We start from the raw sequence: 13,361 nt of genomic DNA, 5'->3' as shown, positions 1-13,361 counted from the left end.
AGGGAATGAACAGCTGGTTCACAGAAGAAATACAAAAGACTGGTTACCACATGGAGGGATGCTCACTTCCCTGGGAGCTGTGGACAAGCTGCCCCACTGCCCCATCTAATAGGAACATAAACGGCTGATAGCACTCAGGGCTGGCGAGGATGCAGGCTCTGCCACGCACTGCTCACCGGGTGTGGTGACCCCTTCCTGGAGAGAAGTGGGTGGCATCTATCAAGGCTCAAGCATACTTACCACAGGGCCCAACACCCTCCCTTCCGGGAGTCTAACACATCTCAACATTTAGACATGTTCCCTAATACATATGTTTATAAAGATTTACTGCATTGCCTGGACAAATACTGGAGATAGATGTCTATGTTGGGATGTCTTAAAATCCATAGCATATGTAAATTATAAAATACTATTTCTTAGTTTAAAAGATTGCAGGAGATTTATATGCTAACATCTTACATTTACATAAAAATATATTCAAGACCTATATACTGGTAAGTGAAAAAAATGCAAATCACAGGAAAATGGGTAAGAAACAATCCCTGTTGTTCACAGAGAAGCACAGGAGGAAAAAGGACAACCAACGGTCAGCACTGATCAACCCTGAGAAGGGGGCCGGGTGGGGAGGGGACTGTCACTGCTTACACTATATTCTATGTATCCTTTGAACTCTGTGCCCCCAATAACAAGAATGTTAACACTGTTCTTAAATTATTTGTGCCATTAAAAAATAAAAGTGATCACACAAAGGAGTTTTACAGCAAGATGGTTACACAAATCTACATATATTAGGAAAAAAAGTCAATTTAACTTTATGTTAATTTTTTTAAAAGTTGAAAACAAGGGAAAAATAAAAAAGAAAAAGCAACTAGAAAAAATGATGACAAAAAGAAGAAAGAGGCTGCTTCTGAATAATGGGATTACACATAGTTTTTTTCCTTAATTGTTTATATTTCTCTGTACTGTCCCAGGGATCACGTATTACTTGGAGTAGACATAAATGAAGTAAGAAGCAGAAATTCTGGAGTCTGACAGGGGTCTGATGCTGAATCCAGACAGGCAGCCCAGCTCCTGAAGGCAGGCCGGGCCCAGAAACTCTGGCACACACCTGCTACCAGGAGTTATGGCAAAGAAAACCTCTCATCCTGGGCGGCCTGCTGCCAAGAAATGGGGCAGAGCTGTGGGTGAGCCGCCGTAGCCCTGGGGAAGGGGTGGCAAGGATGCTCTGATTCCCCAGCAGCTTCTCTTTAGGCCCCAGGACCCCCATGGGAGAGACAGGCTGCTCCTCAGGGCCCCCCCTCCTTGGAGCCCCACTTTGTTCCTTCTATCTCCCCATGTGAGTGACAGTCACTCCGGGGGGTGGGGGTCATTACAGCAGCATGTCCTTCCCTGGCCTAACGCAGGGCTGCAGGCACACGGAGAGGGAGGAGCTGGTAGACATTACAGCAGCAAAACAAATGGTGAAGAGAGATGAGTGACAACGTGCAGTGACTTTTCTCATTCAGAATGCTGCAGAAAGAAACAAAAGGCACCACAGAGCGCTGGCTGCTGGGGTCCTGCTACCTCGCCCTCTTCAGATACTATTTACTGCTCTGCAGATCAGGGGACCGGGCCTGGGGCTGTGACCTCCCCACAACCACTCAGAGCCCCATGTCAAGGGCCATATGGACAGCAGAGGGGACTGGGCTCTGTCCGTGCCCCGCACGGTGCACGACCCCTCTAGGAGCCCACTGCTTGCAACACACTGTTCCTTGCAGGTGGCCCAGGACCTGGACAGTGGGCTCTGGGGGCATATCTGCTTGTGAATCTCAGCACCCCCTGTTCCCTTGGTGTGACTGGGGCCAGGCTGAGTTTATTTGTTCAATAACAACTCGGGCATCGGGAGTACAAGCTGCAGAAGAATCTGTGTGGGATTTCTCCAGGACTCCAGCTGGGAGGGAGATGGGGGAAAAGGCTGAGATGGGAATTGCCATGGGATGGCAGGAAAGCTGGAAAAGAGGGTAAAGAAGCAGGGGGTCCACGGAGGTGTTTGATAATACCAGGTGCCTCCCCTGCCAAGAACCCAGGAGAGCAGTTCTACAGGCACTTGATGAAGGTTCCAGGCAAGTGGGACTCTGACAGAAATTAACATTGAGCACTTTCTCTGTATAGAAATAACACAGCAAAGAGGGACCATGGCTCTTCCTGGGAATCTGCACCAAGAACAAGGTTAATCTTCTCTCTACCTTCCTATATTATCCCTTTATAAAACATATACACACTCCCTTTTTAATTAGCAGAAAATCATAAAGATAAATTCAACTTTATAATCTGACTTCCACTATTTCAGTCTGTAGGGACCTTTTAAAATCTTCATGCAGTTTCTCAGTATTTTAACTAGCTTTCCTTTCTCTAATTCTAACCCTTGTAGATTTGAAAGTTTGCCTTGTTTTTTTTTTTAATAGTTTCAACAAAACTGCTGATTAAAAAACAAGTATCACCCTCTAGACAGAACCAGGCCAGACTCATAGTCACAGAGCACCAAGGGAGGTGTTCCCCTCGGGGTGGCCCCACCCTGCCCATTTCTCCCAATTGTACTTGGGAAAATAGCAACTCACCTTTGATAAAAGAAAGACACACTAATCCATCAACCTGGCAATCCTATACCAAGAAACAAACCAAGCTTATATGACAATCCTGAGTGGAATCCATGGTCTTCTATGTTAATAGATCCCAACTAGTGTTCCTAGGTCTCCAAAATGGTCTGTTTCTTAACCACTCCCTATATGGCCCAGGAGTGGCACCTGTAACACTGGGATTTCCAGAACTCACATTTTGTTTAATATTTGCACTGCCTGAGCCAGCAGCGCAATCTCTGGCCTCCTGACATTTGTCCTTTTCTCTAGGTCCCTCAAACATCACAGAAGTGGTCTCCTGATCAGGGTGGGTTCTCTGGAGCACTCCAGTATAAGATACACAGCTAGGCAGCTAAGGGACCCTGCTGTCTGTTAACCTCCTGGGCTCAGATTCCTCTCGGAACCATGTGCATTCCATCCCTTCTAAAGCCCAGGCACCTAGATAGAGAAAGAGGACTGTGTAGAGAGATTATTTAATGTGGAGCCACACCCATCAGATGGGAATTTAAACGGGCAGTTCCTCAGGGAGCTTCACCTCGGGCTTTTGCCCTGACCCTGTCACTCTGATAGTCCAGCAGAAACACACACACACACACACACACACACACACACGTGTGTGCACAGGGGGCAGGCAAACACCTTGTTAGAGAATGTAGGATTCATGTTCTGCAGACACCTAACAATCGAAACTCCAATGCTTTGGCCACCTAATGTGAAGAGCTGACTCATTTGAAAAGACCCGATGCTGGGAAAGATTGGAGGCGGAAGAAGAAGGGGACGACAGAGGATGAGATGGTTGGATGGCATCACTGACTCAATGGACATGGGTTTGAATAAACTCCGGGAATTAGTGATGGACAGGGAGACCTGGGATGCTGCAGTCCATGGGGTCACAAAGAGTCGGACACAACTGAGCAACTGAACTGAACCGAACAAGAGAAATCTCAGCTCTATTCATTTGTTAAGTCTGAAGCTGGAACAGCCTCAACAGGGCTGGTATTCATAATACTCATTCACAATGACTAATGGGGAAACAAAAGGCTGCCATCTGGTTTCTGGTTCTCGTTTTCTAATTTAGCTCTCAACAACCTCATTTGTTCATTTTCTCATTCATTAAGCCCTTACTCTATGCCCATAGATGACTTAGATGGGGAAGTGATGATCACTCTGGTTCAGGGAGCCAGGTGGGTGCACTGCAAGGGGAGAGGGCAGGGAAGAACTAGACAGCCAGGCTCCGGGGATCAGACCCTGCCAGCATTTGCTACTACAATGAATTCCTTACAACCTAAGAGTACAAGAAAGAATACAGACAAAAATCTTCCCAGTTTGCAACCAGGGTTCTATAAAAAAAAAAGGGCTTAATAAACAATTGGGTTTCCCTAGTGGCTCAGCAGTAAAGAATCTGCCTGCCAATGCAGGAAATGTGGGTTCGATCCCTGGGTTGGGAAGATCCCCTGGAGGAGGAAATGGCAACCCACTCCAGTATTCTTGCCTGAAAAATTCCATGGATAGAGGGAAACTGGTGGGCTGCAATCCAGGGAGTTGCAAAGAGTCAGACATGATTTACAGACTAAACAACAACTAATAAACAATTATTAAACAATTCCAATCTATCAGCTACATGTTGCTAGGATTCATCAAAGGGGACACATACTCTTCATGCTGTGATGCATAAAGCACTGTTCAAACCACTCTGTAATCTTCCAGGAGCCAGAGGGCTCTCTCTGGCACAGACTAGAGGCACCAACATGCGGGGTGAAGCTCCCAGGAAGGAAGTGAAAACAGTGAGCCTGGGGCAGGAACTTGGGCAGGGTGAATGCAGCTCTGGGTGCAGCCTGACTTCCCATAAGACTTCCTTTCATTAGCAAATCTAAGACTGGCCAGGAGAGTGCATCTACGAAGGGAGAAGGCTGCGGTGCTAACCTGGCGGATGTTCATTCATCAGGGTTCCTCCGCCACAGGGACTGAGCCCTGGCAGGGCTGCAGTGACATGCTCCTAGGGCCCTCTCTGTCACTGCCCTTAATCAGAGGCCCTTTGAAATTCGGGTGTTTTTTTTTTAAGGCTTTTTTGGGGGTCATTTTTCAGGAAAAAAGTCAATAATTTTTCTTTGGATTCTCTTTGGAATTTGGCACTTATAAGACGGACTTGGGGAAATCCCCAGGAGTGGTCTATTTATGAACAATTGCTAATTAACCAAACCCCTGTGATACTGCAGGGAAGCAGAGTGTGGGAAGGCCAGGACTCGGCGGTATAGGACTCAAAGAGCAGTGCCATTTTTCCACACCACTGTCTACTGGTCTGTAAAGCGGAGTTAATCGTATTTGCTTTGCAGCACTGTGGGTAAAACAGAAGGAGATGGCCCTGTGGGCAGCCACTTTGTCACCACAGAGCAAATCACAATCAACAGCAGAAAGATCTCTATGACTAAGACAATTAATAAAGTAATCTTTCACTAAAGATGCCTCTGTGGACTGGCAATTATGACACTGATTTGTGAAGAAGTTATTTTTGCTTCTTCTCCTCTTCCACAGCCCCTTACCCACCATCACTGGGCCAAAGAGCTGGCAAGAAGCTATAAGAGAAGAGCACCCCACACATGTACCCTGTCCCAGGGTGCTGGGGACCCAGCTTCATCACCCATTAGGATGGTCCCACTTTTCCCAGAAGCTGCTCCCAGGAACTCTGTGGCCAGGGGGTATCATCCCTTGCTCACCTTTCCAGAAGCAGCCTTCTCCCTCTTAGAAAGGAATTACAATCCATTTCCACCCTTCATGGGAATGGGGAGGACACTGGCCTAGAAAAATCCTGAGCTACAGGGCTTTCGGTCAATATTGCAAACACATTTTACAGGATTCATGTTTTTCTTCCCTTGATCCACGATGGATACCAGGTGAAGCAGAAAAAAGGGGTTCTAGGTGCTGTGGGGTCTGAGGCTCCAGCCCTGGCTTCCGTGTGCCCTTTCAACTACAGGACAAGATACAGGCTCTCTCAGGGCCTCAGTGTCCCCACCCGCAAGCTGAGGGAAGATTGCTGCTCTAGGTAAACAGCTAAAGGCTCAGAGAGGTGTCCACTCTGAGCCAAGGGAGGGAGGCTGTGGCGGGGAGGAGCAAGGTTCCACTCACATGGGGCGTGGAACATGACGAGCACAGAGGAGTGTTCCTTCACAAACTGGTCAAAGTCTTCATCGCTCAGGTGATAAACGGAGCCGCCCTCATCTGCCCAGGGAGTCTCGGGGACCTGGGGCTGTGGCGGCTGCGGACTGGAAGACCAAAAACAGGCAGAGCTCAGAGCACACGCTGGGGCCGGTGCAGCCCTCACCCCCACTGGCTCGCACAGCCTGCTTCAGGGGCTCCCCGCAACCTCTCAGGGGGAGTGGGGGTTGGGGGGACTCCTCGGCCCTGCCCACCTCCATCATCCCCTCAAGAGCCCAGAGGTGCTCAGCTGATATCCTCCGGCAAACAGTGGCTTCCAACTGTGGCTCTCTAGGGAAGTCAGGAAACCTCACTTCCTCCCTGGGATCAGGGTGGGGTGGGGGGATTTGTCAGCATCTAAAAGTTTAGCCAACTGGCAAGAATAAGCTATGGCAGCAAAGAGTGACCTCTGACAAAGCTAACTGATGTGCTGAGTGGTGCCCACAGGGTGAGGGGTGAGAAGAGGAGGGAATAAGAAGGGAGGAGGGGTGGTGGGTGAGGAGGAGAGAGAGAGGCCAGGTGTCTTGAGAAAGACCAAATATCAGGGAAGGACTGGGGGTGGAGAGGGGACTGAGAGGTGTTCACTAACCAGTGTGGGAGGAGGGTCATGATGAGAAAGAGTGGGGCCCAAGGGAACAAGGCTGGGGGCTCCTTAACTAGGAGAACATACACTACAGTAGGAACCCTTCCTCAAGACCAGGAACAAGGTTCTCTAGATCTCTAGAGGTGGAATGCTCGAGCAGAAAGGGCCAGGCTCAGAGGTCAGGTCAAATCCCTGTGGCCACCATGAGCTGTAAGACCTCAGGCTGGTGGCCCACCTCTCTGGAGCCTGCCCCACCTGGGACAATTGTGTGCTGACATTTACATCACCAGCTGTTACAGTGGGGGAGGCTCACAGCTGCCCTCTCTTGCTTCAAAGCCAAGGGTAAGCCGGCCAGTGACACAAACTCCCTGATGCTTTATGAACACCTTTGCCAGAGCCACCTCAATCGTTACTTTGAAAAAGTACCCTTTAGGATGACAAATGTGAAAAGACAACCATTGCTTCCTGCCTTTGGGAGCCTACAGTAAATAAGAAAAAGTGCAAAGTTCCAGCGGCCAGGACTGACAAGTCATGAGAGCAATGTGTCCCAAACAATGGGAGCTGCTGTCCTCCCCTGCGGCTGAGGTGGTGGGGCCTGCCACCCCCACCCCACAGCAGAGCCTGGGTCTGACAGCACCTTCAGAAACCCTCTCTGGTGCTCTCGACTAGGCCCCACTGGTGGTCTCAGCAATGGAAAAGTAGCAGCGAGAGGGTCAAACCACTCTGAGCCCAGGTACATCCAATGTTAGACGGGGCTGATGGCAAAATCAAGCTTTAGAATGAGTCACCACCAGTCATTCAGCATTCCCAACACCAAGAAACCTAAGCTCCCATACACAGACTCAAGATACCAATTCCTGAAAGCATCACCAATTCCACTTCAGGGAATTTATCTTTTCAATATACCTGGACATGGTCAGAATTATACACATTCCAAGGTATTCGTTAGAGATGATTTGTTATAGCAAAGACTGGAAGAACCCAGTACCCACTGGTATATGAACTGCTTAGGTAAACTGCAATCAATCAGGACCCCAGAGGGCTGAGCATGGTGCAGGGGGACAAGGAAGCTCCCTACACTCTGATGTAGACAGCAGGGTCAGACACAACAGGCCATAATATGCTAACTTTTGCATAAAATAGAGAGAGATAAAAAATACTTATTCATATTTGCATGCGTCTGCATAAGGAAACTAATTAAAGTTGCTACCTCTAGGGGGTGGGAGGGAGAATAGGATAGAGGAAACAGGTAAAAGGAAGACTTCAATGCATAATTTTTAAGTATCTTTTAAAAAATTATTTCAATTATGTGAATGGAATCTATTCTAAAATTAAAATAATTTTTAAAAATCCAGCAAGAGTACACACATAGAATGGAGAAGCCATGCCTTAGTGGCAGTATGAGTAAATGAAGGTGACTGAAGAATTTCTAGTTAAACATAGAGGAGGACACACTCCAAAGCCACTAAAATAACATCACAAGAGCTAAAAAAGAAAAAGGTAATGAACTCATAGGAGCAAAAGCAAAGAGAAAAAAAAGAGGTCAGTGTAAATTTAGAAGCTAGAAAACTGACTTAGCAAAAAATTTCTGCCTTTCTTAGAGGGCAGAAACCAGAGGTGCTGCGTGCTCAGAGGGCGTGGGGACCCAAGAACTACCCCAATATGCAAAGGCTCCAGAAGAGCTGAGGTTCCCGTTGAAGCGGGGCTGGGGCCCAGGGCTGGAAATGAGAGACCTTGGGATCTCCAGCAGCCAGGCGGCTGCCCCTCGTCCACCCAGTGGACAGTAGGAAGTTTGCTTTCTGGAGGGGCCTGCAGACCAAGGCACAGCACTAAGAGGGCACAGCGACTGAACTGTGCCCTTTACTGTGTCTCCCCTTAAAGACGGGGGCTCCCTCTAGATCATCTCTCTACTTTCTGCACCTCCCACAAAGCAGTTACCCAATAAACACTCTTTGAATCAATGCAGGAATGAGAGAAGAATGGCTGAAGGAACTGGAGGTGTCTAACCAGGAGAAGAAGAGACAAGGGAAACAGAAGAGTTTTCTTCAAACATTTCACACTGTAGCGGGAAGAGAAAGCAAGGTTGACTTTCTACAGCCCCATAAAAGAGAACCAATACCAGGTGGAAGCTCCAGAGAAAGAAACTTCAGCTCAACAGAAGGAAGAACCTCCTATCTACAGCAGATAAGAGAGAAAGAGCCAGACTAGGAGTCAGAATACCTGGTTCTGAGTCGTTTCCTCCACCTTTCAGCTCTAGGGGCTGAGGCAACCAGTCCAACTTAAAATATCTATCAACTTACATGCAGGCCCTTCTTCATCTGCCCTACAGGTACATCTAGACAGACAATGCCCTTGAGATACTTTGTAAATGTATATAGTGCTACCCAGGTGTTCCTAGACACCATTCATAACCTAAATCATAAGAATCACTCAAACATGAGTGGGCCCTCAAAGTGAGTCAATGTAACCACAAAGGGTTAAATTTAAATTTACACAGGATCTGCTTCAGTGACTTTAACCCTTTTTTGTTATTATAAACATACATAATGGCCTGCCTCCTGTGAAGGACTGTAAGGAAGTGAAACTAACACATTCCCCTCCCTGCCTGAGGCTTGCCACTCTAGGGGACATTTGCAAGGATTGAATAGTCTTTTTACTTTATTTCCTCACCTCCCCTCCATCTCTGATCCATGGAAGAACCTGGCAACCAGACCCTGACAAGATGGTTATTTTGAAGTGCTAGTCTGCCATCTTCTTGGTCAGCTGGCTCCCAGATTCAAGCTTTTTCCTCAACTCAACATCTCATCTCTTGGAATCATTGGCCTGCCTTGAGGTAAGCAGAGCGAGCTTGGACTCCGTAACATGGAGGCCCTGTTCTTTAAAGTGTTCAAGCATGATCAGTAACTCCACCTGTCCTAGAGGTAAAGCAACACTGAAAGGGAACTGCTGGGGGCAGGTTCACTGACATTCACATTCTCTTACCATCCTGTGACCCTAATTCCCCGGCTCTCCAGGACTGCGAAATGCACACAAAGCAGGTCCTTGCCTGAGGAAGGTGCACATTCCAGAGATGAGAAGAGGCAACTTAAAGCATGACAAGTCAAGAACACTTTGTGTTTGTTTCCAATCCACTTCTGCTTAGTATAAAAATACCCAGGCAGAACTGGGTAGCCAGGTCAACACTGATTGCCACTTGTGAACACTCTACCTGCCAAGCCCAATTCAGCAGCATGAAGTCTGCAGAGAGCGGAATGAGAAATGCAGCTGCTGAGAGCACAAGAGGGCACAACCATCAGGATCACTGCAACCACCCCAGAGCCCCGGGATGCTCTCACACAGGGATGCCCTGCCCTGCCCACTCGCCAGAGTCACGTGTCACAGGGCAGGATTTGGCCCATCTCACCTGGGCTTCTGAGAGTCATCTGGAGAACTAGCAAGGCTGGACCACCCTCCTCATCCTCTACATTTGGCTGCAGCCAAAGGAGGGGCCCAGGGAAGTGCAGGGCAGCAGGAAAGGTGGGATCACCGCGACCCATGAACCAGGACATGGGGGAAACCTGGTAAAGACTTAAAACACCAGGTACCAGGGAAAAACACACACAGAGCTGGCTATCTGTTGTGGGGGATCTGTAAGGAAATGCCAAACGCCACAACATACTATTCTTGGGTAATGGGGTAAGAGGGCCACTTTTCCCTTTAACTAAATATTTGAGTTTTCCAGTAATAACATACCTCACTGAATAACCTTAAAATCAGAAAAGATTTTGAAAAAAAAAATTAGCTACCTGGAAGCACAATGGCACTGCTAGATCTTGTTGGGGCATGAGATGAGGCAGTCCACGAGGGGTCCTTCAAGAAGGGCCTCTCTGCCCCCACCATGCTGTGAGAGTGGGCTATAGTCCTGCCTTGGGAGGAGTTGCTGCCCAGGGGTACCCAGAGGCTGCCTTCCCTTCCCCAGAGTTACCCCATCAACCTCAGCGTGGAGACTGCACACCCAGGGTGAACCAAAAGCTGCTAACAAGGTCTCCTTCCCATGGGGGGCGAGGAGAGGAGAGGTGGGAAGTGGGGAGGCGCCAGCCCAGGACAAGGTGGAAGAACCAGGCTGGGGCTGTGTGTGGGGTGGGGACAGATCAGTGGGTTCCCAAGGGGAGAAAATCACCTGTCTCAGAGCCTCCACTGACATGCTCCCCTGGTCTAGGAGAGCAAGCAGTTCTGAACACTTTCTAAAAAAATAAATAATAAACCTTATCCTTCCAAGAAGATATGAGTGCATTTTGAAACCAGAAGAGAAGGGGGAGGGAAGCAGACAGATTTTATGCTCTGGTGACAAATGAGATTGCCATTTGTTGAAACCTTTTCCCAAAGCAGAGCGAGACATGTCTGGCTGGAGGAGAGGACATGCTTATTATCAAATGAAAATGAAAAGGAAAACAGGGGTGTGAAGGCCCAGGTTAAGACAATGAGTATAGAATAATGGAGACCTGCCTTCCTGGGCAGGGGCTGGAATTGAGGTAAGAGATGGAGACAGAGATGTGAAAATGCTTCCAAGAAATAAATGACAACATGTAAACATGGTTTGGCTGTGGTGTTTTATCTCTTGGGCCCCTGGGAACCCAAGGAACAGAAGATTGAGAGTTTCAGCCCTTAGAATCAAACAGTTTGTTTCCTGTCGATTCTGGGGTTTTGTTTTGTTTCTGTACAAAATTTATCCTCCTTTCCCATTCTGAAAATACACATTTTCAACCTCCATGTCTTTGGATAACTAATTCTTTAACCCTGTACCCGTGCAGTAATAATGTCAATAAATATCCACCATGTTGGCACCTTGGTAAAAAGGGAGGGGTTCCAGCCAGAACTCAGGGCCAAGCCTGGCCCTGCTGCCTGTCAGCTGCAAAAGCTTGGACGAGCCACTCCATCACTCTGCTTAGTTACCTCATTCATGAAATCATGAAATAAGGATAATAATATCTGTTCTGAGGATTCTATAAGAATCCACATAAAGTGCTTAGAACAAAGTCAGGCACAAAGTGGAGTCCCCAAAATGCTGCTATTATTCCAAGGACTGCATAAAGTGGGCGATGACTGGCAGAGCCCAGAGCAGGTGAGTGCTTGGGGCAGGGCAGGGTGGTCAGAAGAACTCCGGCCATGAAGAAGGGGTGGGGGAGACAGACTCCCCATCCAACATGCTGGTCAGGGTCCAAGTATCACACAAAAGTCACACAACTAGCAATGGCGGGGGTGGTTTGGGTTGTAAAGATCTAATCACATTACAAACAAGATCCTTGGGTGCTATGAAGCAGCTCTGCAGGGATGCACGGTGAACCGCAAAGCAGTGTGCAAATCTAAAGCATTAGGACACTTCTTAGCTTCACAGCACCTCATACAAAGTGTTATGTTTGAAATAAGCATTCGACTGACAACTCTATTTTCAGAGAGACCTGCAGCAGAACCTCTCTCAAACCTGCCATCCTGGGTGAGAAACGCTTCTATTCATCAGGTAGACAGTAAGGGAGGGGGGACACCTATCTGAAATGCAGTCATCACGGCGAGTCACATGAAATTCTCCCAACTTTCACATCCTGCACTCACAGATCCCTCATCTAGACGCCGCCCACAATCAGCTGTGTGGGCAGCAAGAAATGGTCCTTTCCTTCCTCATTCTCTTACCAACCGCCAGGCAGAGCCCTGTGACCAGGGCAATACTGGGGCCTGGCAGATGCCCCTCCCTCTGGGTACCCCCACCAAGGCAAACGCCAACTTACTTCTTCAGCCACTCCACAATGTCCTCAGCTGTGGACCCGTAGCTGTCATACTGGAACAGAAACCGTCCTTTCCTGTGAAATGTGGGGAGAAACCATGGGCTCAGACAGGGGGCAGATGCCATCGTGGCGGGGAGCAGCGTCCACAGGGAGGCAGAGGACTTACTCGAAATAGCAGATGGTGGGGTAGCCACGCACACTGTACTCCTCCTTGATGTTTTCAAATTCCGAGGGGTAGACATTCATCCCGGCCAGCACCTGGGAGCAAAGGGAGAACAGACCCGTCCACGCTCTGCCCGCAGATGCCCTTCACTTCATCCACACACTGCCCATTCAGCTGTCCCATCAGAAACAGATGATGGGGACTGAGCCTCAGAGACTGATGCGTCCAGTGCAGAGGGGAGCAAGGCACGCCAAGCCATCTAGGAACAATGCCCGAGCTCTCCGGAAAAGACAGGCATCTGGGCTAAGGGTTGCCCCCCAGACAGGCATTCCAACCTGCCTGCCCTGTAGGGAGGATCATCCCAGAGCAAACACAGTTCTGAGGACTGAAGAAGAAACCTGGCCTCATTACCAAGGTCAATCAGGTCCGAGAGTAGGACCACTGCCTCCCAAGTTCATACTATGCCTTTTCTCTGCCCATGTCAACTAAGGGTGTACTCTTCTCCATTCAGTCACTCCACGGGGTCCTCAAACACCTTCCTGGACACCTCAGTCTGTCCACCCCGGCTTCATGCACCGCATTCTCAGATTACACAGCTCATGTGGCCAAAGAGGGTGTGTAGTTCCCAGGACGACCCACCTGCCTGACTCTGCTCCCTCCAGACCCTGTTAGGTGACCTGTGGGGTCCATCACCTATGGCCTGACCTGACCATCATCTCTGAAGTCTGAACATACTCTGGCTCCTGGGGTCCACATATGCCAACACCCCTGAATGGAAAAGGAACTTCAGTAGCTATGTTACTGACAACAAGGCTGTATGCTAAGAGCAACCCAGAATGAGTCCCCAAGAACTTCCTTCCCAAAGCAGCAACTTTCTCCTGTAGGGCAGGATAGGTGCCCAGAAAGAGGACTTTGGCTCTGTCATCACAAGAGAACACAGCATGACCAGATGCAGGAAGACTCCCAGAGGGAAGAAGTTCAAAAAAGCCAGGAGTGGTTAGAGAAGCAGAGAGGAGAAAGCAGGAAGTGGAATTTTGCTGAACAATACA

At 48.6% G+C, this 13,361-nt stretch overlaps 1 protein-coding gene across 1 annotated transcript in view; it reads right to left on the bottom strand.

The window, feature by feature from the left end:
- Window positions 1-13,361, bottom strand: part of PDIA5 (protein disulfide isomerase family A member 5) — a 92,076-nt gene that overhangs the window by 28,132 nt on the left and 50,583 nt on the right. Inside the window, exons 9-11 of the mRNA XM_043473153.1 lie at window positions 12,316-12,407; window positions 12,153-12,224; window positions 5,739-5,875 (exon numbers count right to left, since the gene is read on the bottom strand). Coding sequence (XP_043329088.1) covers window positions 5,739-5,875; window positions 12,153-12,224; window positions 12,316-12,407 — 301 coding nt within the window. The remainder of the gene's footprint in view (window positions 1-5,738; window positions 5,876-12,152; window positions 12,225-12,315; window positions 12,408-13,361) is intronic.

This window comes from Cervus canadensis, chromosome 7, assembly GCF_019320065.1.
Source record: "Cervus canadensis isolate Bull #8, Minnesota chromosome 7, ASM1932006v1, whole genome shotgun sequence".
Classification (NCBI taxonomy): Eukaryota; Metazoa; Chordata; class Mammalia; order Artiodactyla; family Cervidae; genus Cervus; species Cervus canadensis.
This window is presented reverse-complemented; position numbering and strand designations above follow the sequence as displayed.